This window comes from Chelonoidis abingdonii, chromosome 9 (assembly GCF_003597395.2).
Source record: "Chelonoidis abingdonii isolate Lonesome George chromosome 9, CheloAbing_2.0, whole genome shotgun sequence".
Taxonomy (NCBI): Eukaryota; Metazoa; Chordata; order Testudines; family Testudinidae; genus Chelonoidis; species Chelonoidis abingdonii.
The window spans coordinates 20,123,296-20,148,622 of record NC_133777.1 but is presented as its reverse complement, the minus strand read 5'-3'; the positions used below and the strand labels follow the sequence as shown (position 1 = coordinate 20,148,622).

At 40.0% G+C, this 25,327-nt stretch overlaps 1 protein-coding gene across 5 annotated transcripts in view; it reads right to left on the bottom strand.

Moving 5' to 3' along the window:
• SNX29 (sorting nexin 29) overlaps positions 1 to 25,327 on the bottom strand; it is a 459,625-nt gene that overhangs the window by 213,307 nt on the left and 220,991 nt on the right. For 4 of the 5 annotated variants that reach the window (XM_032773958.2, XM_032773950.2, XM_032773968.2 and 1 more), the window contains 2 exons: positions 12,833 to 12,888; positions 12,009 to 12,090 (listed from right to left, as the gene is read on the bottom strand). In XM_032773958.2, the coding sequence (XP_032629849.1) occupies positions 12,009 to 12,090; positions 12,833 to 12,888 (138 nt within the window). Of the gene's footprint in view, positions 1 to 10,972; positions 11,003 to 12,008; positions 12,091 to 12,832; positions 12,889 to 25,327 lie in introns of those variants that run through there. The other variant, XM_032773976.2, reaches the window with a different exon arrangement.

Genomic DNA, 25,327 nt, shown 5'->3' with positions numbered 1-25,327 from the left:
CGAGTTTGCTGCAATTGCCCTACTTATACAGCCAAAAATGCGTTTCAGCCTCTTGGCAACGGAGGGCACACTGTTGACTCACATGCCCAACTTCTCATCCACTGTAACCATCGAGGTCCTTTTCTGGCAGAACTGCTTCCTAGCCATTCGGTCCCTAGTCTGTAAACAGTGATGGAGTCTAGTGCAGGACTCTGCACTTGTCCTTGTTGAACCTCATCAGGTTTCTTTTGGCCCAATCCTCTAATTTGTCTAGGTCCCTCTGTATCCTATCCCTACCCTCCAGCGTATCTACCACTCCTCCCAGTTTAGTGTCATCTGCAAACTTGCTGAGAGTGCAGTCCACGCCATCCTCCAGATCATTAATGAAGATATTGAACAAAACCAGCCCCAGGACCGACCCTTGGGGCACTCCGCTTGAAACCGGCTGCCAACTAGACATGGAGCTTTGATCACTACCCGTTGAGCCTGACGATCTAGCCAGCTTTCTATCCACCTTATAGTCCATTCATCCAGCCCATACTTCTTTAACTTGCCGGCAAGAATACTGTGGGAGACCGTATCAAAAGCTTTGCTAAAAGTCAAGGAATAACACATCCACTGCTTTCCCCTCATCCACAGACCCAGTTATCTCCTCATAGAAGGCAATTAGGTTAGTCAGGCATGACTTGCCCTTGGTGAATCCATGCTGACTGTTCCTGATCACTTTCCTCTCCTCTAAGTGCTTCAGAATTGATTCCTTGAGGACCTGCTCCATGATTTTTCCAGGGACTGAGGTGAGGCTGACTGGCCTGTAGTTCCCCGGATCCTCCTCCTTCCCTTTTTTAAAGATGGGCACTACATTAGCCTTTTCCAGTCATCTGGGACCTCCCCGATCGCCATGAGTTTTCAAAGATAATGGCCAATGGCTCTGCAATCACATCCGCCAACTCCTTTAGCACCCGGATGCAGCGCATCCGGCCCCATGGACTTGTGCTCGTCCAGTTTTCTAAATAGTCCTGAACACTTCTTTCTCCACAGAGGGCTGGTCACCTCCTCCCCATACTGTGCTGCCCAGTGCAGCAGTCTGGGAGCTGACCTTGTTTGTGAAGACAGAGGCAAAAAAAATCATTGAGTACATTAGCTTTTTCCACATCCTCTGTCACTAGGTTGCCTCCCTCATTCAGTAAGGGGCCCACACTTTCCTTGACTTTCTTCTTGTTGCTAACATACCTGAAGAAACCTTCTTGTTACTCTTAACATCTCTTGCTAGCTGCAACTCCAAGTGTGATTTGGCCTTCCTGATTTCACTCCTGCATGCCTGAGCAATATTTTTATATCCTCCCTGGTCATTTGTCCAATCTTCCACTTCTTGTAAGCTTCTTTTTTGTGTTTAAGATCAGCAAGGATTTCACTGTTAAGCCAAGCTGGTCGCCTGCCATATTTACTATTTTTTACACATCGGGATGTTTTTTTTCCTGCAACCTCAATAAGGATTCTTTAAAATACAGCCAGCTCTCCTACTCCTTTCCCCTCATGTTATTCTCCCAGGGGATCCTGCCCATCAGTTCCCTGAGGGAGTCAAAGTCTGCTTTTCTGAAGTCCAGGGTCCATATTCTGCTGCTCTCCTTTCTTCCTTGTGTCAGGATCCTGAACTCGACCATCTCATGGTCACTGCCTCCCAGGTTCCCATCCACTTTTGCTTCCCCTACTAACTAGTATCATTGTGTTTAGCACAATACTTGATTATTTTACACCCTTTAAAGTATATAACTAGTTGTATACAGGTGTTACGAAGTGGGAATGTTCTTAATGTTTTCTCTGAATACTGTGTGGGTGCCTCAGTTTCCCTATGCATTTCTTAACAATCTAGATGGTGGGATAAGGGGTGTGATTGTTGTAGAGCCCTAGAGGCCAGTGTGATGCTGTCTGCACAGAGAATGGCCGAAACCCTGTCTCCAGGCAAACTGGTGCCTGGGCCGCTCTCCTGCAAGGTGCCAACTGAAGGTGTTGGAACAAAGAGTTCATGTGGCCTCCTAATGCCTGGAAAAGAGACAAAGGCCAGAGGAGGGAGTGTTAGTGCCTGTGCGGACTTCCGGGAAGCGCATGGTGTGGAAGGGGATGCTGGGATGCTCTGGAACCACTCCTTCAAAGCCAGTCAGGACTCTGGGGAGCCTCCTCTCTCTGAGCATACTGTCCATCCAGGGCAAGAAGCTTACACCTTCCTGGGTCTGACCTCAGAGCATTCAGCATGCCCTTCCACACCGTGCGCTTTCCGCAGTGAGTCCGCCCAGGGGGGGTCCTGGGGCAGCCAGAGGTCCCTGCACCCCAACTCTGCAGTCAGACGTGACTCTCAGCCAGCCGGTAAAACAGAAGGTTTTATTAGACGACAGGATCACAGTCTAGAACAGAGCTTGTAGGTACAGAAAACAGGACCCTCAGTCAGGTCCATCTTGGGGGTGGGGAGCCCAGACCCAAGTTCTGGGCCTCCCATTTCTCCAGCCAGCTCCAAATGACACTCCCTCCTCTGGCCTTTGTGTCTCTTCAGACAAGGAGGCCACCTGATCTCTTTGTCCCCAACACCTTCAGTTGGCACCTTGCAGGGGAAGCTGAGGCACCACACACAGTATTCAGAGAAAACATTAAGAACATTCCCACAAATATAACTGTGTATTTGAGCAGGCAAGTGCTGCTTTCTGACTTTCCACTTTTAATTGACGCTTGTAATCTTGTGGCGCCGACGCTTGTAGATTCATTTTATCCAGCAACAAATTCTTGATTTGTAGGACCACTAATAATCAACAATGGATTTTTCTGATAGTGATATTGTGCAATAAAGAGAAACTTAAATGTTTACGGCTTCCAGTCCATGTTTACACTATTTAATAAAATATATATATCGCCTTACAGGGTGGGAGTGGGGGGGAGGCATCACCATTTTGGGCACCACCAAAAATTATACAAACCTGCCGCCTATGCTTACAACATGTTAACTCCTTATGCTAAACAGTCTGTTCCATCTTGTATTCAGCTGTGACACTGAGCACCTTTTCCAGAACTGAAGAGCTCTGTGTAGCTCGAAAGCTTATCTCTTTCACCAAAGGAACTTAGTCCAATATGAGATATTACTCCACTCACCCTATCTTTCCAATGACAGGTTTCAGAGTTGCAGCCGTGTTAGTCTGTATCCGCAAAAAGAACAGGAGTACTTGTGGCACCTTAGAGACTAATAAATTTATTTGAGTATAAGCTTTTGTGGGCTAGAGCCCACTTCTTCGGATGCATAGAATGGAACATATATTGAGGAGATATATAAACATGTACAGAGAGCATGAAAAGGTGGGAGTTGTCTTACCGACTCTGAAAGGCCAATTAAGAAAGAGAAAAAAACTTTTAACATTTGAAACAAGAAAAAAAGATGGACTGTGACCCCCTTCTCTAGAAATTCAAGTATAAACTCCAAAAGGAAGTTATGAATTATATGCCATAAATACCTTATTCAACATTTAGAGCTATAGAAAAGTGGCTTGTTAAGTTACATAAGATTTTGCTACAATGGTTACTTTTCCATTCAAAATAAGTAACTACCATACCAACCTCAAAATATGTAATATACACACACACACACAGCTGAGCACAGAAAGATATGAACACACTGTATATGGTGTAATTATCTACTGGGAGGGGGAGGGAAGGGAAGGGGAAAGGTCAACACCAAGGATAAGTTTTAGCTGCAAAAGCTCATTAACAAGGCACATCAGTAGCCAACTCCAAATCTATTATTTCCCTAACAGTTGCAATATCTATTATAAGATGTCGATGCTGGGGACACCTGTCATACAGATAAGCTAAAATACACTGTTCATTCCTGATTCTAAAGAGTCTTTCTAAAACATTCAATAACTCTTTTGGATTACATCTTAACCATTACTTCTGTATCCCAGTGGTTTTCTTTTTTCATTTGTGGACCCCTAAAAAATTTCAAATGGAAATCCGCTGGCCCAGGGGTCCATTGGCCACAGGTTGAAAACCACTGCTGTACACTAATTTAAGGACTTCCCAATGTTGTATTCCAGTTGACTAACAAAACCTAATCTCTTTCTCTTGGCAAGCCGTATGAAAAAGAATTTGACTGTCATCAAGGCTATAGCTTCTCCCTGAGACAATTTTATTTCATACTAACTGGGACTGAAAGAAATAAGGAAAAGGGAGCACGGTGTAATCCTTTGCCCTTAAACTGATTTTCAAATATGTTTTTTGGGATCATGAAGTGACACCTCCTTCTCTCACTCTCTCTTTAATACCAATATCTATATCACTAGTCACTTCCACTTTTGCTTACATATTTCTCGTCTTTCCATTTTATGAAATGTCATGTCTCTCAGAAAGATGTTTGAATGACAATACCACAGCCAATCACATCTCATAAATTGGGATAATAGTAAGAGAATATGGTAAAAATATGAACTGGGTATATAAAATAAAATAATTTTTTTTAATGAAATGGTCAATATAGCATTTTCCCGGATCATTTTAAAATAGTTTTTGAACAGAATTAGAAGACTTTGTTTTTCAAAATGATTTCTAAAATGTATTTCTACACTAAAGAAAACGGCACTGGCAGAATTGGTATTTATGAAATAAAATTCCTGTAACAAGGCCCAAAATTTATATGACATCGCCATAAAGCATTTGACCCTGACCTGAAAATGCCCTATATTGAGATAAAAATTGCATACAACAATATTCAGCCAATAAAGTAGCTCTCTAAAGTATCACGATTTTTTATCATAAATCTTATTAAAATCACAAGCTTTCTACTTATTAAAATGATCAGAAGTTATAAAAGCATTGTAGAAGAGAGGTTATTGCAATTTGAAAGCTCACTATGTTTAATGTGAACCTCAAGGCTACTAGCATATTTAATCCCATACAAAGAACCAAAGGAATAAATCTGCAATCACGTCAAACTCTTTTATAAAAAACAGATTTAACATATAAGTAAAAATGGTCTGTTTCAGTGAGTTCAATATTAAACTTGTATAGTTAACTGCTCAGTTTTTCTTACTACAAAAAATGCTGCCACACTTTGATCATAATATAGATAACCTCTGAATACACTTAAAGAAAAAACAGGGGTATTACTGTCTTGTGTATATTTAAATCTTCCTGTTGTGTTCAAATGTACATTAAAATGAATTACTAATAATGGTTTTATGCAATTCATGTGACTTTAGTTTCTCAGCATAAATATTATTAATTACAGATTAACATCTGACCATTGAGACACATGGGGATTACTATAGTTATACACTACATACACTACATTGAAAGTAACACATAGAATTAGACTATAAATCAGATTAGATTATAATCACTTTTTAATGGCTCAAGTGCAATTACACAGTAATCTGCCTAAAACATGTAAATAGTGATACCCTTATTTAGAAGATATGTCCCTTTCCTACATTTGGATCTGCATGTATACCGGTTTGCTTGCACAGAGCCCCACTGACTTCGGTGGATCTCTGCATAGATATAAGATTCTGTCCCTGCAGATCTGATTGCAGTCAAGACCTGGGCCTATATATAAGTAATATATTATTGCTACAAATTAACAATGTCACTTAGGTTACAGGCACAGCCACTAGCCCATACTTACAAGGCAATTATAAATAGGCTGGCAGAATTCCATTTTTATTTTTTTATAATTTTGTCAGATAATATTGATGTTCATTTTTAAGGTTTTTCCGATTTTTATTTATTTTAAATTTTCACAGTTGTGTGAAATTATGTGGCAGTAAACATCAGATGTAAAAAATATTAGGGTTGTTAATCGATTAAAAATTAATCTTGATTAATAGCAAGATAAAAAAATCACGATTAATCAAAGATTTAATCGCACTATTAAACTATAATAGAATTGGCATTCTATTAATGTTGAATAGTGCGATTAAAACTGCAATTGTGATTAATTTTTTAATAGAGTTAATTTGTTTTGAGTTAATCAATTGAGCTAACTGCGATTGACAGCCCTAAAATAGTCATATTCAATCACACAGCATCACAAATTGCACAGGTGAAAAGGAGCAGGAGCTGACGTGCAGAATCTTTACTACTGCATGAATCCAGGAGAGGAGAGAGAGAGAGAAAGACAAAGAAACCAACAGAATTCAATACTAGCTTGCTGGCTCTAACTCGAAAGCCAAATGAATGAGCCAAACAGCTAAGTAATTCCACAGCTGGCATTAGCTACTTTACAAGTGAACAGCAGCAGCAGGGCATGATGTCTCCTTAGGGACCAGAGGTGAACAGGATCACTATTAAGTCAAAATTGTCCAAGCCACAGTAGAGCTTTACTAAATGTAGCACTGTGCACCCAATAAATAGCTCCCCAGTGTTGAGGAAAAAAAACTGTATCTGTTAATTATTAAAAATATATTCTAGGAAATCTCTCTTTCCATCTAACCAGGGAGATTGCAATGATTCAGACTCCAAAGTAGTAATGAAGAATCTTATCCTTTCCAGTGCATAACATAGGCAATTTAAAAAAGCAGCTTACACATTTAGTAAAAAAGCTATTTTTTAAATTGTTTTTCTCAAATACTCAGTCTCCCCCAGATTCCTCTAAAATAGGGGTGGGCAAACTTTTTGGGCTGAGGGCCACATCTGGGTGGGGAAATTGTATTCAGGGTCAGGGCACGGGGTTGGGGTGTGGGAGGGAGTGCGGTGTGCGGGAGGGGGCGCGGTGTGCAGGAAGAGGCTCAGGGCAAGGGACTGGGGAAGAAGTGGGGCGTGGAGTGCAGGAGGAGGCTCAGGGCAGGGGTGCAGGAGGGGTGTGGACTGTGGGAGGGGGCTCAGGGTAGGGGTTTGGTGTGCAGGAGGAGTGCAGGGTGCGGCAGGGGGCTCAGGGCAGGGGGTTGGGGTGCACAGGGGTGCAGGATGCAGCAGGGAGCTCAGGGAACAGGGTTGGGGTGCAGGAGGGGTGTGGGGTATACGAGGGGGCTCAGGGCAGGGAGTTGGCGTGCGAGGTGCAGGCAGAGGGCTCAAGGCAGGGAGTTGGGGAGTGGGCTACAGGAGGGATTCGGGCTCCGGCCTGGTGCCTCTTACTCCTGGTGCCTTCCCTGCATGCCTACCCTGTCCCCGGCCCCTGCCCTGTCCCCGGTTCGCAGAAGTGCTGCGGCCCCTGGGGGAGAGGGAGTGGAGGTCTCTGTGTGCACTGCCCTTGCAGCGCCTCCAGGTACCTCCCCTGAAGCTCCCATTGGCTGCAGTTCCCTGTTCCCAGCCAATGGAAGTTGCATGGGGAAGGTGCCTGGAAGCAAGGGCAACCCATGGAGCCATCTGCACCCCCGCCTGGGGATCACAGAGATGTGCTGCAGGCGGTGCCGTGGGCTGGATCCAAAGCCCTGAGGGGCTGGATCCAGCCCGCAGTTTGCCCACTCCTGCTCTAAAAAAATACTCCTGTGCTATTTATTTCTTATCACAGATGTTCTGTCTATTCAGTTCTGGCAACTCTGAACACCAGACCTGGCAGCATTTTTTGTAATTATAATTTTCCTACTATGTTGTAATGGCATTGCTATTGGACTTGGGAACTTTGGATGGTACATAAAAATATGTTTCCTCTTGTTCCTTTATCTATCACAGCATCTTATCCTTCCAAAGGCAGAGGCTGCTTACAGCTATAATTTCCTCCCTTCCCCAAGCAGTGTGCAACCAGAACAATAACTGATTTTGCTGGGTTTTTATAACAGAAAACAAAGAAATAAAGTAAAAATAGCAAAGAAACGCACAGTTCAGGTTAATCTGCTTTTTGTTCACAAGTTCCAACCGCCTCATTTTAAATAAATACCTCAACAAATATCTACCTACCTCTATAATGACATGTACCATGCCATAGCCATACTTTTATGTTTAAAGTAATTAAAGGATAGTGCATAAAAAGAAAGAAAAATGAGAATGAACTTTTCATCCATTGGGTAACTGTGACAGAATGCATTCCTGTATTCACATCCAACACACTATCGTAAATCTTTGTACGAAGTTTGCCTTGTGAAGTATCATTTGAAAACTCAGAACTTGCTCATCAGTAATATCATGGCAAAATGTGTGCATCAGTATTGTGTGTAAAGTTACAAACTTCTCCCTGTATAATGTATAAAAACTTCCTAACTGTAAGAACAGTAGGACAGTGGAACAGACTGCAGAAGGGAGATTGCGGAAGCTCCTTCAGTGGAGATTTTCAAAAGGAGGCTGAATTGCCATCTCTCTTGTATGGTTTAGTCACAACAAACCCTGTGTCTTGGCAGGGAGTTAGACTAGATGCCCATTGTGGTCCCTTCTAACCCTATGATTCTAATTACCCCTGTAATTCTATAATTCTAAGGTAAAAAATACATGCTCAGACTCATGTCAAACAGACCTGTTTTGAACAAAGGAGTGTATGCTTGTCTTAATTTTCCATAAACAGAGTCATCAAGCAGGAAGGGAGGGAAAAAGAAGAAGAAGCTCGCACAAGTGAAAAATCCAGCGGGGAACATCCTTCCAGACAAACACTTTATTTACTGGTTCTCAGATGGAAATGTTTTTCACGAGAGGGATTGAAACTATAAAAAAAAGAGGGGCAAACATTCCCAAGGGACCCCTCTCTTTCTCTCCCAGTCCATCTCACTTTTTGCACCTGGGAAGACAAAAGAAACATCCACTGGACTCTGAGAGAAGGGTCCTGACCTGAGAGTTTGGTCAGTAATATTGGGAGCATGTGGGTAAGAGCTTTACCTTGAATTAAATTTAGCCTGTCAAGTTTAGCATTAGAAAGTGGTTTATCTTTATTTTCTTTTAACGATTTCTGACTGTACTGCCTATGCTTATTCTCATTTAAAATCTCTCTCATTGTAGTAAATAAACTTGTTTGATTCTTTTATCCAATCCTGTGTGTTTAAATTGAGTGTCTGGGTAACTGCATTTAAGGTGACAAGTTGCTGTATATTTTTCCCTTGAAGGAATAATGGACTTAAATATATTGAACTGTCCAGGAAAGGGCTGGACAATACAAGACATACATTTCTGGGGGGAAGTCTGGGATTAGGAGTGTGTTGGGGTCACCCTGCAGTATAACCAAGGCTGGTGAGAGCCAGAGTGTGACTTGCAGGCTGCAGTTACACACACACACACCTGGGAGTAACCTGCCTGCTGGAAAGTTGCTTGTGAGCAGTCCAGGTTGAGCACTATAAGGGTAAGGCATTGCTAGGCCCCTCAGGTTACCAGGCAGGGGGGGGACACAGACTGCCACTGGTCTGGATTGCACCCTGCTATGTCACAGTAACTTTCTTTCTTATTAAGCCAGATGAGAAGGAGGCTAGTAAGATCAAAAACACAGGCTATGGACCTGCCATTCAGAAAGACAAGAGAAAAGAATGTCTTAACAGTTACTGTAGTTATTATTAATTATAATATTTCTACTAAATCACACTATAGAAAATATGCATATATTCAGCTGCAGTAATCTGCTAAAAATGATTTACTTGAGTCTGCTGTTTTCTCTTCTCCAAGATCTTAACTACTGAATGACAAGATTTCTGGCAATGGATAAGATCATCTCTGCTGTGTGGAAATCTATTCACTAAAGGCAACAAACCTGATGCTGTCAGAAGCAGGCCTCAGATATAAAGAGGGAAGATACAAAGACTTCTGGGGCTTTTTTGAATAACTATAAAATAAGAAAAACTGTAGCTAGTTCAAATGCTGAAATTAATTATACACAGTGGGATAGAGAAGAGAATAAAGTTTAAAGAAATGTCTTCATGAAGAGATCATAAACACTATTAGAGAGATGCAAAAATAATGCTGTACAGAAATGCTAATTGTTATATGACATTTCTTGACATCAGTAATCATAATGCCAAAGCTAAAAGAGTGGGAAATGTGCTTAACTCTTTAAAAGCTATTTCATACTAAGTGGGTACCTGCTTATCACCAGTCTGGACTGCAATGTTAGTTCTCTTGCTCAATGATGCTCCACTCAAAAAAATCAGACCATTGGGGAGGACATTCAAGGGTTTTTATACGGTCAGGAATACTGCAGAACTCATCTCACGATAATTACATATTTTCTGAGTCTGTCTCATTTAGTCTTTAGCTTCCAGAGACAGAAAATTGCTAAGTGGCTTCAGAAAAGAAAAACATGCCAAGAATCTGTTAAGGTAGATCACATTCTGCCTTTTGATAGATGAACTGTCTAGATTTTTTCTTTTTTAAAGAGATTCTATGGAAGAGCTTAAAGCTCTTGTTCTCTACTACAGAATAGTACTTGTCAGGCACTAAAGCTGTACATGTAAAAAAATCTGCTCTTTGATTGCTGACTGTCCAGCTTAAATCACTCTACGCAGAAAATATGTACATATTCACATTCTCAAATATTTAACTGCTCCTCCTAGAGGAACATGAAATATAATATATTTCACTGGGTCTTCTCTGCCAAAAAAAAGTCTCTCCTAACAGTATTACTATGAAAAGCATCTGCTGTTGTACAGTTCTTCCCACTGCTCTATATGTGCCTCCCCTAAAAAACTTCCTGAAGGTTCAGTTACTAAAGATCCATTTCATTAAATAGCTGTAACAAGTCAGCGTGCACTCTCCTTGAAACCAAGCAGTAAAAAGGTGAAGTGTAACACTGTGGGTTTTAGAGGTATTAGATAGAAAGAGGTATATAAAACCTGCAGATATTATAGGATAACTACGTTAAACTGTTCACAGAAAATAAATGTTTGCATACAATACTGGAAAAATCACAAACCAAGAGCCCAGGATAAAGTTTTCATAAGTGCTTAAATGACTTAGGGGCCTCCGCCTTATCTTCAGAAATGACTCATGCACTTAGATGCTAAAATCCCATTGACTTTCAATGAGACAGACTCCTAAGTATCTATGTTACTTTTGACAATGGACTTGAGCTCATCTGGAACTCTTTTCCTAAGAGTATATACATAAATTCCTCATGGTGGAAAACATCTTAAGACACATGAACCTAGAAAAGAGCGGGGAAGGAGTAATACGAGAAAAGAATTCCACTTTTACAAATAGGTTTAAACAAAGCAAAACATCACCCCAATAGTAATACCTGTGCTGTTCCACTAAAATTAGAAGAATCCACAACAAGACACAGCAACTGTGAACACCACTTGAACTAAATTTACATAGATGACAAACATATCTCATTTTAATTCAGAAATTTCCATATGGTATGGAATTTGTTTTAGTTCAGGTGAACTTATTTTTTCTCTCTACTCTTCAGAGAAAGCTGGGACCCTTTTAATTTAAAACTTGTTTACTGAGATTTTCAACTACAGGGAAAAAAAGAACAGAGTGGGTAGAACCTAACTGCAGAATTTAAACAAATATTTGAACATATGCAAATATGGCTTAGTTGCTAATACTTCTCTGCCTGAGGCTAGTACCTTGACTCTATTGTTAACACATTTTCATGCCTGAGCATGACAGAAGTAGACAGACATCTCACATGAGGGTTTGATTTCAGAACCAATATAGACACTTAAGTAGAAAAGCTTCTGCAATAAGCCACTATACAGAAGTCATTTCTATTCCACACTGGTGTCTGTAAAGGTAAAAGTAAAGACCCTCTGGTACAATTTGTAAAGGTAGGAAATAGCCCAGGTTTTCTGGCTACTAATCCTTCCAATAGTTAAATTTGCATATTTGTGTACATGTGTGAGAAAGAGCTGCGGTTGAACACTGAATGGTTGTCTCGATTGCCTACAGTCACTGTACCACCATTTTACTAAGTTACTAGGGTCTTAACCTGAAAATACACACTCGAGTAACTCTGCTCACCTAAATAGTTCCAGTGAGTGTCTCACACTAGTAAAGGTATCATCCTTGTGCATAAGTGTTCAAAGACTGGTCCCTTCATTTGTGATTCACCTTCAGATACTGAGAATATTTTAGAAGTTTGACAGTTATTTCACTTAGGGAAACCCCTTGCAAATATGATTTCTTAAAGTCACATTACTTACCTGGTAAACATGGAATGCATTAGCAGCTTTTCCTCGTAGAAAGACTGAGGGAATCCAAACATTAATAAGGGCACGATTTGATCTGAGCAAAAGAAGAGACAAGTTTAAAATAGGGAATCATCTTTACATACAAAATAAAGCCACAAAGAAGTGTCTACCTCCAACGCTTGCAAAATGTCCACAGTGAGCAACTGAACCAAAACTTTCTGAACACTTGAAACATCACCATTTTGCCTGAATATTGTGTACTTATTATACCTAAAAGTAACAGTAAGTTAGGAACCATTAGGATAGATAATAAGACAATATTTGAATGTCAATACATAAATCCATGGTATGCCCCCATGTTGAATACTGTCTACAGTTCCGGTCATCCCATCTCAAAAAAGATGTATTAGGATTAGAAAAGGTACACAGAAGGGCAACAAAAATGATTGGGGTATGGAACAGCTTCCATATGATAAAAGATTAAAAAGACTGGGACCATTCAGCTACAAAAAGACAACTGAAAGGTGATATGACAGGGATTTAGTTGGTCATGACTGCTGCTGACCAATTAGCGGACTAAAAGATCCAACTGAAAACCAAAACAAGCTCCCAAAGGATGTTCAGACGCAGCAAAAAACTGAATTCCTTCTGTCCCAAGATTAAAAAAAAAAAAACTAAATAGCACTAAGATTCTGAAAGTTAGCTGCATTATTTCCAATAAGAGAATACCCTATCGGGTGATTCACTTATTAGAAATTAACTGGGGAAAGCAATGTATTAGATTTGATCATTTGTTCCCCACTCCCACACAGATAGTATAAAGATACAAAACTTACATTTCAAAATCTGACAAACTCTGGTCTTCAGATGTCTGACTCAAATCCCCAGGGACCTGACATCATCAAAAAAAATAATCATGATTATTAACTTTACCAAAACCATTACTAATTCCAAGTCATATAAAAGCATGCATTTCTGAGAAAAATAATTAATCAGAATTTAATAGATAAAAGGTGCCCTTCACTCCTATATTCTGGTGCAGAGGCCATTACCCAGTGGAACTGGTGTGGTTCTGCTGCAGAAGGAAGGAAGCATGATGCTGGGACCTCAACACAGTGTAGGGTGACCAGATAGCAAGTGTAAAAAATCGGGACAGGAGTTGAGGGGTAACAGGCGCCTATATAAGACAAAGCCCTGAATATCCAGACTGTCCCTATAAAACTGGGACATCTGGTCACCCTAACATAGTGTGTCTGTACCTGCTATATGCCAGACCAGACCAGCTACACAGGACTCACACAGCACTCCAATATGCAGACAGGAAAAGTTGTGTGCCTGAGTGGAGCTGGTTTGGTGAATCTGACCTTATGTGGCATCCTATCTTATCAGCCATTATGTGGCTATTCCTTCCCAGTGCAGCAGAGCCAAAGAAGCTCTGCTTCTACTCCATAGCTTTGGGGGAGGATTCTCTTTTGCAGCTTGTGAGAAACTTAACAGCACACAGACCTGTTACTCAGGTTGTTTCCTGGGTTCTGGAATTATCCTTCAAAAAAAGTGTCATGGACTCTGCACAAATTCCGTCTTTGGAGTTTTTCCTTTAGATCTCTAGAAAAGGCTAGTACTGCACATAACAAAACAAAGTAGGCATGCAATATTATTGTAATCTTCCCACTTCGCTCTTTGCCAGGCTTTTACCATGATGACAGCTGCCAGTTGGCCTGCCTTTAATGATTATTTTCTTCTATTAACAGATATAGAAGAAAAATTATTTGGCAAATTTAAAAATAAGAAAGTGACTGTTAAAAGTAGCCCTGTACACACAAAATTGAATACAGGTAATATTAGGAGAAGACTAGTGTTAGCAAATGTATATATTTGTTAGGGGTATGGCATATAATATTAATATTGTACACATATCAGATATAAATGCTAAGTAGTCACGCTAAGTTGTACAACTATGAATTGTATTATGTTTTTCCCTGAATGCAGTTTACTCCTATTCACTCAAGCTAATGTATATGCCCCCCTAACATTTTGCAATAGTTGATTCAACTCTTGGCACAGTCGGATACGTGCTGAAATCAGATATATGAATAGTATGTCCGGGTACTCCCAGGAGGTGCTTCCATGGCCCACTGACACCTGGAATGTGGTATGCACAGCAAAAATAAGGAAGGTACTGGATGATACAGAAAAACAAGATAAGAAACAGGTGCAGACTCGTGGGTTGAATCTTGGGTGATATATAGAGTGCTTTTAGCTTGGAAACAACCACAGTATAAATACTTCAGTGCATATTGTGGGAGCGGGTCTGTGAATTCCCTGCCACTTTGGGTATTTGATATGGCAGATTCAGTCATCCTTCTTGGATACTGGGGTTTAAAGACAATGCCTGCAGCACAGTTAAAACTCCAACACCAAACTCTACTTTTCAACACCAAAACAACATTACCTCACATCTTAATCTGGCTAAGCATGGAAAAATTCCTTCTTGTCCCGAACTGTGGTGACTAGCTACTCCCTGATCCCAGTGAGAACTGTGATTCCCTGACTTAAATCAGCCTTAATGGCTGATAGATGTGCTCTCTAAATTGGATCAAACTATCCAGGGGCAGGAAGATGGGAGAAGCTCCCTCCAGGCAAGCAGCCATTAGTTCCTCTGAGCAGACACACTGGCAGGATTTGAAGCACCCTCCAATTCCTGAGCAGTCCCAGAGGCAGTCCCTTCCTACACAAGACAATGCAGAGGCAAGTGGGATGGGAGAAGATCTCTGCCTCTTCCTGAACCAGAAAGTTGCACATTTACATGAAAGATAGGGGACTGAGGTCTTGATTGCCAGAGGCCACCTCACTTTTTGCCAAACCTGAGCAACTTGGGATGATATGTGAGGAGATGGGAATCTCCATTCTAAGGATGAGTTCATAGGTGCTGGAACTAGTGGTGCTGCTGTACCTCTTGGCTTGAAGTGGTTTCCATCATATCCAGGGTTTACAGTTTGGTTCAATGGCACACAGCACCCCCACTATACTAATTGTTCCAGCACCCCTGGATCAGCTATGGAAAAGGACAATGAGAAGATACAAATTACTTCATAGCATCATGGTTTCACTCCATATTCTTTAAGAAAATATGCTTATGATATGAACATGACATAACTGAGATGTACTTTATGCATGATGGGTCTTATAAGATATCATTGGAAAGGTTATTTACTGAATGTCATTATCTAATTTGTATCATTTCTATATCTGAAGTTAGGAATATTGACTATGTATCTGTATTTCAACTATGCTACTTTGGATGACACCCACAGCTAACACTTCAGGTACAACAATGGAAAAGCCAGAAAGGGCTGATGGCCCATCAGCGAGGACAATTAACTGTGAAAAGGGCTTGGCCTTCCTGCGGACACTCCATACTGCCATTGACTCATGGACGCTGTGGTACTACAGAGTCAGGTGGTCTTGTCACCTGATACTAAACATTACCTGCGACTTCTTGTAACTTTCCACTGCAAGGGGCAGGGGGGCGGTAATGCAAGTCTGAGAAACAGGATTCCCGCCTTATGTGAATCCTATTTAAGGGTGGGGAGAAAGGCAAGTGGAACTCCTCCTCTCTATGGCCTGTCTGCCCAAGAAGAAAGACTGCTAAAGCTACCTGAAGGGAAGGCGGGGGAGGGGGGCGGTCCAGTCTGAAAAGGAATATAACTGCAACTCTGAACCACAGAAACTTTGCAACTTGCCTAAAATAACACTTAGCGTGAGAATTTACATTTTGTAACCTGTTTCTTAAGTATATTGAGTTTAGCTTGCATGTTTTGCTTTATTTGGTCAGTAATCTGCTTTGTTCTGTTATCTCTTATATTCACTTAAAATTCACCTTTCATAGTCAATAAACTTATTTCTTGTTTATAATATAACCCAGTTTATGTAATTTCTAACTGGGGGAGGCGGGAGGGGGGGAGAGAAGTTGTGCTTATCTCCCTCAATGTCCACATTGAGGGAGAGGGTGAATTTCATAAAACCCTTGGGTTTATACTCCATAAAAGGAGTGGGCACCTTAAGGCTGAATATTTCCAGAGCGGATCTCTGTTTCTCTGTGCAGCTGGGTGTGGCCCTGCATGTGTGCTTTGCTGGAAGGGGACCCAGGCTGGCAGAATAGGCTGACTCAGTGGCATCCCAGCACAGCAGGTGACACCCGAAAGGCCCCAACCAATCACAATCACTTCATGTCTTCTCTCCATGTGTATGTTTTATAAATTGTTCTGAGTTTGTCTGTGTTTGACTAAAGAGGATTATCCATGAACATTTAGAACCTTAGGGTATCCCCAGTCTCTCATATGACAAATCAGATAATTTACACAAAGGTAAGCTTTACAACAAACAGCACAGTTATTACATGTCTATGCTCAGAACTTTCATGTAATGTCAACAGCTGGGAAAAACAAAACAAAGACAGCCAAACAATATAAAACCTGTTTCTATTGGAAGCAGTTCCTGGTGCACGTTATTTCTATCGCACGTTCATTGAATAACAGTGTGTTCACAGTTATTTTTAAAATGAAAATTTTTAAAATTTAAAAATCTCCAAATATAATTATTTGAATCAATAATGCAAAGTGGTATATACCAATAGATGTCAGCAAATGAAACAGAACCCCAGGCTTGATGGCAGATTCTATGCAGACAGTTTTGAGTGAGCAAAGGGGGGAAACAAGAAGGGGTTGGAATTTAAGGCAATAGAGAAAAGAGATGAGGAAGAAAAGCCGCAGGAAAGGAAACAGGTAGCGTAAAAAAGAAGGATTCTAGAGAACTGCAGATGAAGAAGCAGAGAAGGATACAAATGGTAAGAAAGCTGTTTGGCTCATATACAACATCATATAAAAATTTAAATACATAAAATCATATAGCAAGAACTGACATTTAATCTCCATGATCTGGTGACACTGAGCAACTACAGAAACTTAATTCCTAGCAGTTATGAAACAGTGGAATCCCACAACAGGTTATGCAAGCCAACCTATCACCTGAGCCCATGCTTTCATCCCCATGTAATCACGCTGCTAATTCTACTATTCATAATTCATAATTCTACTATTCATAATTAAATCTAAGAAATGCTCTGTTGATTGAATAATCTGATAAATGAATATCCTTTGCTATATTTCAGCTGTTATACTGTTTGTGGTTGTAAGACCAGGCTTCCTTGTTAGCCTACATAGCACTTCCACTTCCCCCCTCCTTGTATTTAAGGAATTAAAATTTCCACGGTTAAATCTAAGCTTTAGCTTCAGAACTCACCCCTCTATTCCTTTGGTCCACCAAAGCCTGGATTTGTTGTATTTATGGGGCACAGTGCAAAGCACATGTTTTCCTTAGGGTATTTTGATAGTGAGACTGCTCATTGGTGTTATTATAAGCAGAAAGTTTTTATGTTGTTTTTCCAAGCAGTTTAATAACATCACTGAGTTCAAATAACATGTAATAAGGTTATACTGTTCATATGAAACTATGATAAAGCACCAGAATGTAAGATGAATGATGAAAAACAATGAAAATTCTCAATTTAAAAAACACTCTGTAATAACTTTAATGAAAAATTATTTCTAGCAGATCTTTTATTTTTCTCAATGAAAAATAATCTTTTACTCAACTGAATTTTAAAATAAAAATAGCGTCTCTCATATGACACTAACTGTAAGAATTTGCAAGAGACAAAGACGACAACCATTCAATACTATTAAATAAAAACACAGGATTTGTCCCAAAGCTAAGATGATCTTATGGTTAAGCAGCAGGTCCAGCTGCTAATTATCACAAATATAAGCTGCTTCAAGAGTAGGATAGGGATTCAATCCCAGCTTTATTTTATTTATATATAAAAATGCAAACCAACCTTCCCTCAGCAGATGATTCTGCTCCTGCTCCTTTTCTGTATAGAAAAGAATGATACCCATGGCAGGAGCAGGATCAGCTGCTAGAGAGAAAGCTGGTTTGCATCTACTATAAACACTGTGCATCAGCAACCAGAGAATATGCCTCTGTCAGGAATTATTTTTCTTTACTGAACTAATGTTATAATATTGACCAAAACCATAAAGTCCTAGCCCACCAGATTTCTAAAATGAACATAAACTGTGTCTATCTTCAGACTTCATAAACAGCCATTGATTAAGAAGATGGGGACAAAAAAATTTTGGAAATAGGCAAAATTATCAAAAACCAAAATGGAGTCTTCTCTTTGACCTGCAAAATGTTTAAAATAGGTGTCTCTGCTTGAGAGAAATCTTCAAAGCATAACAACTTCTGAGGCATTTTTCCTTTAGATGTAAAATAGGATAAAATAATCAACACTGTCAGCCTGGAGGTATGGTCCATTATCGCTAACTGAGCATGCACACTGTATTTTTATGATTACATCTAACTGAGGTGTTTAATGCCCATTTTGCTTCAGTCGTCACTAAAAAGGCTAATGATGGCCAGATATTCAACACAATATTAACAACAAGGAGGAAAGAACACAAGCCGAAATAGGGAAAGAACAGGTTAAAGAGTATTTAGATAAGTTAGATGTATTCAAGCCAGCAGGGCCTGATGAAATTCATGCTAATGTATTTAGCAACTGAAGCAATCTCAGAACCATAAGCAATTACCTTTGAGAACTCAAGGAGGGCAGGTGAAGTTCCAGAGTATTGGGAGAAGGGCAAACATAGTACTGTACCTATCTTTAAAAAAGGGAACAAAGGGGATCCAGAGAATTACAGATCTGTCAGCCTAACTTTGATACCTGTAAAGCTACTGGAATAAATTATTAAATAATTTGTAAGCACCTAGAGAATAACAGAGTTATAAGGTACAGCCATCATGGATTAGTTAAAAAAGAAATCATGCCAAAGTAACCTAATTTCCTACTTTGATAGGGTTACTGTCCCAGTGGATGGGGGGGAAGGTGTACACGTGATGTATCTTGATTTTAGTAATGCTTTCGATAAGACTCCCACATGACAATTTCATAATACAATCTAGATGAGGTTACTATCAGGTGGGAGCCCAACTGGCGGAAAGATCATACACCAAGAGTAGTTATCAACAGTTTGCTCTCAAACTGAGAGGGTATATCTAGTGGGACCCTGCAGGGGTCAGTCCCGGGCCCAGTACTATTCAATATTTTCATTAATGACTTGGATAATGGAGAGAAGAGTATGCTTATAAAATCTGCAGATGACACCAAGCCAGGAGGGGTTGCAATCATTTTGGAGGGCAGGATTAGAATGCAAAACAATCTTGACAAATTAGAGAACTGATCTGAAATCAACAAGATGAAATTCAATAAAGTGAAAAGTACTACAATTAGGAAAGAAAAATCAAATGAACATCTTCAAAATGGGGGGAAAGTGGCTAGGTGGTAGTACTATAAAAAACGAAACTGGATCACAAATTGAATATGAGTCAACAATGTGAGACAGTTCCAAAAAATGCTGCTATCATTTAGGGGCATAGTACCGGGAATGTCCTATGTAAGACACAGGTGGTAATGGTCCCACTCTGCTTACAACTGGTGAGGTCTCAGCTGGAGTACTTGTCCAGTTTTGGGTGTCACACTAAGAAATATGTGGACAAATTGGAGAGAGTCCAGAGTTGAGCAACCAAAATGACAAAAGGTTTAGAAAACATGACCTATGAGGAAAGGTTAAAAAAACAACTGAATGTTTAGTCTTGAGAAACTAAGACTGAGGCGGATTTAGCTTCGAGAAACGAAGACTAAGGGGGAACCTAATAACAGTCTTCAAATACGTTAAAGGCTGTTATAAAGAAGACGGGGATCGACTGTTCTTCATTTTCACTGAAGGTAGGGCAAGAAGTAATGGGCTTAAACTGAAGCAAGGGAGATTTAGGTTAGATATTAGGAAAAACTTTCTAACTATAAGGGTAGTTTAGCTCTGGAATAAGATTCCAAATGAGGTTGTGGAATCCCCATCACTGGAGGTTCTTAAGAACATGTTGGACAAACACCTGTCAGGGATGGTAGGGTTACTTGGTCCTGCTTCAAAGCAGGGTACTGAACTTGATGACCTCTTGAGGTCCCTTCCAGCCCTCCTTTTCTATGATTCTACCTACTACAGTTGATGAGGTTCAGTTTTCACTGTTAAACTGCAAACAAGGAGTAAAAAATACTTATCAGAGCAGTATTCTTTCACAGAGTTCTTCACCATGACTTGGTTTTATCACTTACCCACAAAATGAATATATAAATAAATGATGCACCTTATTGTGACTTATTCATTTACATTTTGGGTATACTGCAAATGATGTCAATTTGAGGGGGTAGTGTCATGAGTTGTCAGTGTGATAGCATATATAATAGTCTTCTAAATGTCATCTTCATTAACTGAAAAAAGTGTCATATCTACTCTCAAACAGATTTGCTTTATCTTACAGTTTACTGGAGTGCAGACTGACTTAGTATATTCATAATATTGATATCCTGCCCAGAACTATTTTCTTCCTCTCTCTGAATGAAAAGCTGATCCTAATCTTTCTCAGTTGCATTCTAATGATTGTTCTGCTACAAACAAAAGGCTCCACTCATGACTCCTTACTTGGTCAACCACTCCTCACTCTCATTGCAGTAAGAACAAATTTCCAAATAAGCTGGCAATTATATACAAGTATTAGACATTGGGAAAAGAATCAAAATATTCACTGTATGAAATGAAATTTACTGATCCAAAGAACGACACATGAAAAAATGCATATTATTTATCATGAACCTGATTTTCTGTTGTCCTTCATCTTTGGTTTGTCTTGTTTTAACTCAAGTTAACTAACAACAGTAAATGCTATAAATTAATAGCAAACAAATATTTGCTTCAGGACACAAGGATCTCTGAAACAAATTACCATGTCTACACTAGCATTTATAATTGTGCTAATTAACTTGACACAACTGACCACTCAATTACCTTGAATTGCTACAAAACCACAAACTCTAGTCTAGACAAATCCATTGTGCAGTTATTTACAAAGCACAATGTGACTGTAAATTCCACCAAATCAGAACAGTAGAGTTTTGAATGTTATACCAGTGAAAGTAACTTTGCAAAGAGCAGGGCAGCAGACAATCAGGTCCCCCTTCATGAATAAAGTGCAGGATACCTGGAATTTAACGAATGAATGCTTTGCCCAATTTAACTTCTATAATAAATGGGCTGCTGGACACAGTGTGTACAGAAAATGGTTTCTCTAGATTAAAGTTTCATGCAAAACAAACACTGCTCACTGAGGGCCAGAATCTATTACTCATACTCACACTGAGTATTACCCTGTTCTGGGAATGGCACAATGTTCTACATGATTAAGAGTGGCAGAATCTGGTGCTAAATTAATATAGAACATATGCTGGGAGATTTTTCCCACACCCGAACAACACAGTAGATCATCATCATTAGATTTGTACTAGCATTGGATCAATTAATCTTGATTTCATTTTCAAAGGGGTTTATTTGCCTTTTTTTGTGAAAAGTGACTGACTTTAAAATATTGTGTACTTTGAAACTTACAGTTGTGTCATGCAATGTCATGTGATAACCCAGTGACCTATATACTACATACAAAGTCAGTAACAACATTTGCTACAAGTTTACACAAAATCACCTGGAAAAAAATTGAGTAACATTAGCTGGAAGCTGTTGCATGGTGTCCTAGCAGAATGGAAGCAGCCTTCCATTCCTGGGGTGGCTGCACTTCATTGGCTGTATATCAGCTCTGATGCCAAATAGTTTATGAGTACTGTTTATATAGCCATTTCATTCTATGCTTTCAAAGGCAACATTCAGTATATATTTAGGATGTATTTTTAAAAAAATAAAAATTAAGAACAGCATAAATTGCCCAACAGAGCCTGAATATTAAATGTAGTATGCTGATGACAGAAAAAAAAATCAGAAAATATTAAAAATAAAACACTTTCAAAACTTCTATGCAAACAAGCTTTTTGTGTTTCTACTAAAAAGGGGGGGAGGGGCAATTTTCCTCACAATTGGAAATCTTATGATTTGCTTTGAATCTACAGGAAGAAAAACAGTCTATTCCAATTTCAAAAATAGGTAATATTTTCAATATTTACATGTGTGGCTGGAGAAAAAGCTTTTTAATATCTAGTTGTTTCAAACAGCATTTAAGGTAAACAGGATATTTTCAATATGTCACATTTAAAATATTTTTTTGTAAAACCATGAATATTTTAGAGGCCACACTGATGTGCAACTTAAAAAAAAATATTATTCAGAGTCCCACCAAAGCCAGATATTTTTTTTAAAACACCTGATGTCAGAATAACTGGGTGACTGGAAAAATACATTTTTAAATTCATTCTTTAAGCTAGAGATGGTTGATGTTTTAAAGACACTTCACAGTTTAAATCATTTGTATTAATTTCATAAAATGCCACAGTGGAAATCTAGGAGAACACTTACACACTATACTAACATTCATAACCTGCCAGAAAGACAAAATAGGCATTTCTTATTCAACATTTATATTGCAGTAGCATCTAGAGGCCAACCAAAACAGGACCCCATTGTGGCAGATGCTGTACAAACATACTGTAAATGACACTCCCTTCTCCTATTTGGGGCTTTGTAAAATGCAAAACATTTTTCCTGTTTTTCTAGTTTGGATTTTTAAATGTATTATCTTCTTTTACCATTTTAGTGACAGGAAGGTGCTGGACTGACAGCCTTGAAGGCAAAATTCTCTGGACAGATACACACTAGAATCATCTACACAAACCTTCTCACCACAGTGCTTTCTGTCTGTACAAACCTTCCATCAATCCAGACCTGAAGTAATCATCTCTAGTGGTAAGGGATCTCCTCTGCCTATTCATTCAATATCCTCTTTGCTGAGATCTCTATCAATCATGGCAGTTAGGGACAAATGTGAGAGTGAATTTTATGTAAATACCTGCCCACTTACAACATTAGCAATTTAACAACTTTGTGTCAGTTCCAAACTGGGTAGTAGTCAAGCTGAAGAGCTAGAGATGAAAGGCTCCATATACCATCTCTTGAGACACATACATTTGCTATCAGACTTGCAAGGGAACAGACAGGCCAACCAACACCCCTACCCCTCCAGTTTGCTGAGTCAGAGGTTTACAGTTTGGAAGTCCAAAAAGATGTAGATATCCTGGACTGTGATTCATAGATTCACAGACTCTAGGACTGGAAGGGACCTTGAGAGGTCATCGAGTCCAGTCACTTGCCTTCATGGCGGGACCAATATGCTAGACAGCTCGCTAGAGCATTACTAACGACTCTAAATACCTCCAGAAGGAGATCTAACAACCCCTAGGCAATTTAAGCAGTGCCACCACCCGACAGTTAGGCAACTTTTTTTCCCTCCTAATGTCCATCCTAAATGCCCCTTGCTGCAGTTAAGGCCATTGCTCTTGTTCTATATCATTAGAGGCTAAGTGAACAATTCTCCCTCCTCCTATACACCCTTAGATACCTGAAAACTGCTTAGATGTCCCCTCACAGCTCTCTTTCCAAACGAATAAACCCAATTTTTAGCCTTCTCATAGGTAGTCGCTCAGACTTAATCATATTCTGTTGCTTTCGCTGACCCTCGCAATTCGCCAAGATTCTCTTGAAATGCGGTGCCCCAGACGGGACACAATACTCGGAAGGCCTAACAGCGAGAGTAGTGCGGAAGAATGATTCGCCTTCTTCTTATCAAACACCTGTTAATCGGCATTCCAGAATCACGTTGGCGTTTTTGCAACCGTATCACCTGTTGACTCATAATAGGCTGTATTCCACAGACTCCTAGATCTCTTTCTGGCCGGTACTCCCTCCTAGACAGTCCGTTCCCTTCGTATGTGGAAACTGATTGTTCCTTGCAAGTGCGAGCACTGCATTGGTCTTATTTGAACTTCATCCGTTACCTCAGACATTTTCTCCAAATTGTCCAGAGCATTTGATTTGACCCTGTCCTCCAAAGCAGTTGCAATCCCTCCCATTGGTATCTCTGCGGAACTAATAAAGGACTTCTATCCAGACATCAAGTCGTTGATCGACGAATTGAACAAGGTCCCTAAACAACAACACGAATCGGACGCTCAACTTTATACATACCTTTCCAGCAGAATTGACATTTAATCAACTACTCTACTCTCTGAGAGGTATCCACCAACTTATGCACCCACCTATGGAGCTCCCATCCTAAATTGTATTTGCCGTAGGTTATCGAATAAGGATACAATGCGAACATATAACATGCTTACTAACTCTAGTAACCACAGCACGCTGCTCCTTATCCAAAGCTCGTTATCGCTACAAGCGAACTATCAGGTGGTGTTGAACACAATTGTTTTTATCAATCCATGCGCGTATTCCCTAACCTTCTACTTCCAGTGTTGCAAGATATTTTAATTACCTCTAATCCTGGCACAGATGACCTGCTAGTTGCCTTGTCTTGGAGCACTTTCTCCTGCCCGCTTCGTGAGTATCTGATGCATATCCGCAGCCTGGTGACTTGCCGCCTCGTAACTCTAAGTATTTTAACTGCCTTTATTTATCTTCGAAATCCTAACCCTATCCCAAGCATTCACTATGATACATTCCATACTTCTGCAGGAGACCGAACAAAAAGGCAAGCACTCTGCAGTTCCAGTTCCTGTTCGTTTCCCCTCACTGAGCAGTGGCTACTCCTCCTTGTCTCCTCTTGCGTTAACAAGAATAAGAGTCTTCTTGTTCCCTTACCATGCTAGTTGAGCCATGTGCCTTCCCTTCTAATTGCCCCATTCCGGTGTGTGCCATAGCATCCTTTTAACGAACAGTTCATTTTTATGACCATACGTTTATTGTGGTCATAGCAAGATCTCGTGTTGAAGCCAGGTGGTCGGTTTGCCACATTTCTTATCTTCTTCTACCATGCGAAAGCGCTTGGCCCTTAAATAGTGTTCTCTGAAAAACGCCAACGCTCCGCAGTTGTTCCCTTCAGTTCTCATCTCCCTGGGATTACTTCAGCTCTCTGAGCTACCAAAATCCGCCTTCCTGAAATCCATGGCTTCTATTTTGCTGGTACTCCCTCTACCGCTCTTAGAATTGTAAACTAAGATTCATGGCACTTCACCCAAGCTCCTCTACGTTCAAATTACAACGAGTACTTCCTAATTGTTAAAATCAATCTAGAACAGCTTCCCCATGCTTTTAACCTCGTGGAATAACAAGGGATCTGCAATGCAGTCCAGAACTTGTAATTGGATATCGTGCCCGCGCGGTATTTTCGCCAACATATATCGTGGAAAGTTTGAAGTCCGTATC